General features: G+C 43.5%; 1 protein-coding gene across 1 annotated transcript in view; it reads right to left on the reverse strand.

The window, feature by feature from the left end:
- Positions 1-1,889, reverse strand: part of LOC310816780 (RUN domain-containing protein 3A-like) — a 7,476-nt gene extending 5,587 nt beyond the window's left edge. Inside the window, exon 1 of the mRNA XM_083687083.1 lies at positions 1,711-1,889. Within this exon, the coding sequence (XP_083543209.1) occupies positions 1,711-1,799 (89 nt within the window). The 5' untranslated portion in view covers positions 1,800-1,889. The remainder of the gene's footprint in view (positions 1-1,710) is intronic.
- Between the last annotated feature and the right edge of the window lie 595 nt (positions 1,890-2,484).

A 2,484-nucleotide genomic window follows, 5' to 3' on the forward strand; every position in this document is an offset into this window, starting at 1 on the left:
TGAGGGTTATGATGAGGGTTAGGGTTATGATGAGGGTTAGGGTTATGATGAGGGTTATGATGAGGGTTAGGGTTATGATGAGGGTTAGGGTTATGATGAGGGTTATGATGAGGGTTAGGGTTATGATGAGGGTTATGATGAGGGTTATGATGAGGGTTAGGGTTATGACGAGGGTTAGGGTTATGATGAGGGTTATGATGAGGGTTAGGGTTAGGGTTATGATGAGGGTTAGGGTTATGATGAGGGTTATGATGAGGGTTAGGGTTATGATGAGGGTTATGATGAGGGTTATGATGAGGGTTAGGGTTATGACGAGGGTTAGGGTTATGATGAGGGTTATGATGAGGGTTAGGGTTAGGGTTATGATGAGGGTTAGGGTTATGATGAGGGTTATGATGAGGGTTAGGGTTATGATGAGGGTTAGGGTTATGACGAGGTTTAGGGTTAGGGTTATGATGAGGGTTAGGGTTAGGGTTATGATGAGGGTTAGGGTTATGATGAGGGTTAGGGTTATGACGAGGTTTAGGGTTAGGGTTATGATGAGGGTTAGGGTTATGATAAGGATTAGGGTTATGATGAGGGTTAGGGTTATGATAAGGATTAGGGTTACGATGAGGGTTAGGGTTATGATGAGGGTTATGATGAGGGTTAGGGTTATGATGAGGGTTAGGGTTATGATGAGGGTTATGATGAGGGTTAGGGTTATGATGAGGGTTAGGGTTATGATGAGGGTTATGATGAGGGTTATGATGAGGGTTAGGGTTATGACGAGGGTTAGGGTTATGATGAGGGTTATGATGAGGGTTAGGGTTAGGGTTATGATGAGGGTTAGGGTTATGATGAGGGTTATGATGAGGGTTAGGGTTATGATGAGGGTTATGATGAGGGTTATGATGAGGGTTAGGGTTATGACGAGGGTTAGGGTTATGATGAGGGTTATGATGAGGGTTAGGGTTAGGGTTATGATGAGGGTTAGGGTTATGATGAGGGTTATGATGAGGGTTAGGGTTATGATGAGGGTTAGGGTTATGACGAGGTTTAGGGTTAGGGTTATGATGAGGGTTAGGGTTAGGGTTATGATGAGGGTTAGGGTTATGATGAGGGTTAGGGTTATGACGAGGTTTAGGGTTAGGGTTATGATGAGGGTTAGGGTTATGATAAGGATTAGGGTTATGATGAGGGTTAGGGTTATGATAAGGATTAGGGTTACGATGAGGGTTAGGGTTAGGGTTATGACGAGGGTTAGGGTTAGGTTTATGATGAGGGTTATGATGAGGGTTAGGGTTATGATGAGGGTTAGGGTTACGATTAGGGTTATGATCAGGGTTATGATGAGGGTTATGATCAGGGTTATGATGAGGGTTATGATCAGGGTTATGATGAGGGTTATGATCAGGGTTAGTGTTAGGGTTATGATGAGGGTTAGGGTTATGACAAGGGTTAGGGTTATGATGAGGTCAGCAGGGAGGGGAACGAGCAGCAGTGGCTACATGACAGGGATGACGTCAGTCGTGTTTGTGGTGAAGCCTCGCGGGGCTGAAGGGAAGGTTGTTATTAATTCTCTTTAAATTACGTCATGTTTCTAAACCCAGAAAACGAGATTCGATCAAACACAAAACACCAGCGGATATGATAAAAACATTTTCCTCGAGCCAGACAGCTTCTCCGGTAACACATTTTCCTCGCGCCTCCCCGGTAACAGTGTCTCACCTGCAGACGGTCACGAGGTTTCTCCGCTCCACGGCGACGTTCCGCGAGGACGCCATCTCAGCCGCGAGACGACCGGAACCGAGCTCCATCCCTCTCGACGCTCGTGCTCTCTCCGGTTGTTGACGTGAGAGCGTCCGCGTGCGACTCCCGGTACCAGAAGCTCCGGCAGCTCGCGGCAGATCCGGTTTTCATCTTCCCCCGTCTGTTCTAACAAGTTCCGCTTTTCGCCGTTTTTGAGGCTTCAAAATAAAAGCGCGAGTTAAAACATGAATGAAAGTGATGTGATCACAATATATTTTTCTTATTTTTGCTGAATTAAGGACACATTACCAAACAGAGTATATAACATTTTGAAAAAGTAATTTTGATCTTTAAAATGTACATTTTGGTGCAATGACATGCCTATTATATTTGTATAAACTGGACTGTACAGAAATATTTTTCAAAGAAGATTCAACAACACTTTCAGGTGAGTTTGTCTTACTCCGGCCATACAGCTCAAAGTGCCCTATCAGCTGCTGTCTGGGGCCAGTAATAATAATAATAATAATACATTTATTTATAGAGAATTTCGTACAGAGACTGCAGCTCAAAGTGCTGTACATAAAAATCAAAGAAACAATAGTACACTAGAAAAAAGTGAAATAGGAAAACAGTAAATAAACAGCAGTAGCCTACATGTTAACATGATACAAGCACTGGTAATAGATAATTAAAGCACTTTTCAAGTAAAACCCAAACAATACAGATCAATAGTGAAATAGAAAGCGGGGG

The sequence above is a fragment of the Argentina silus genome (genome assembly GCF_951799395.1).
Source record: "Argentina silus genome assembly, chromosome: 16".
Taxonomy (NCBI): Eukaryota; Metazoa; Chordata; class Actinopteri; order Argentiniformes; family Argentinidae; genus Argentina; species Argentina silus.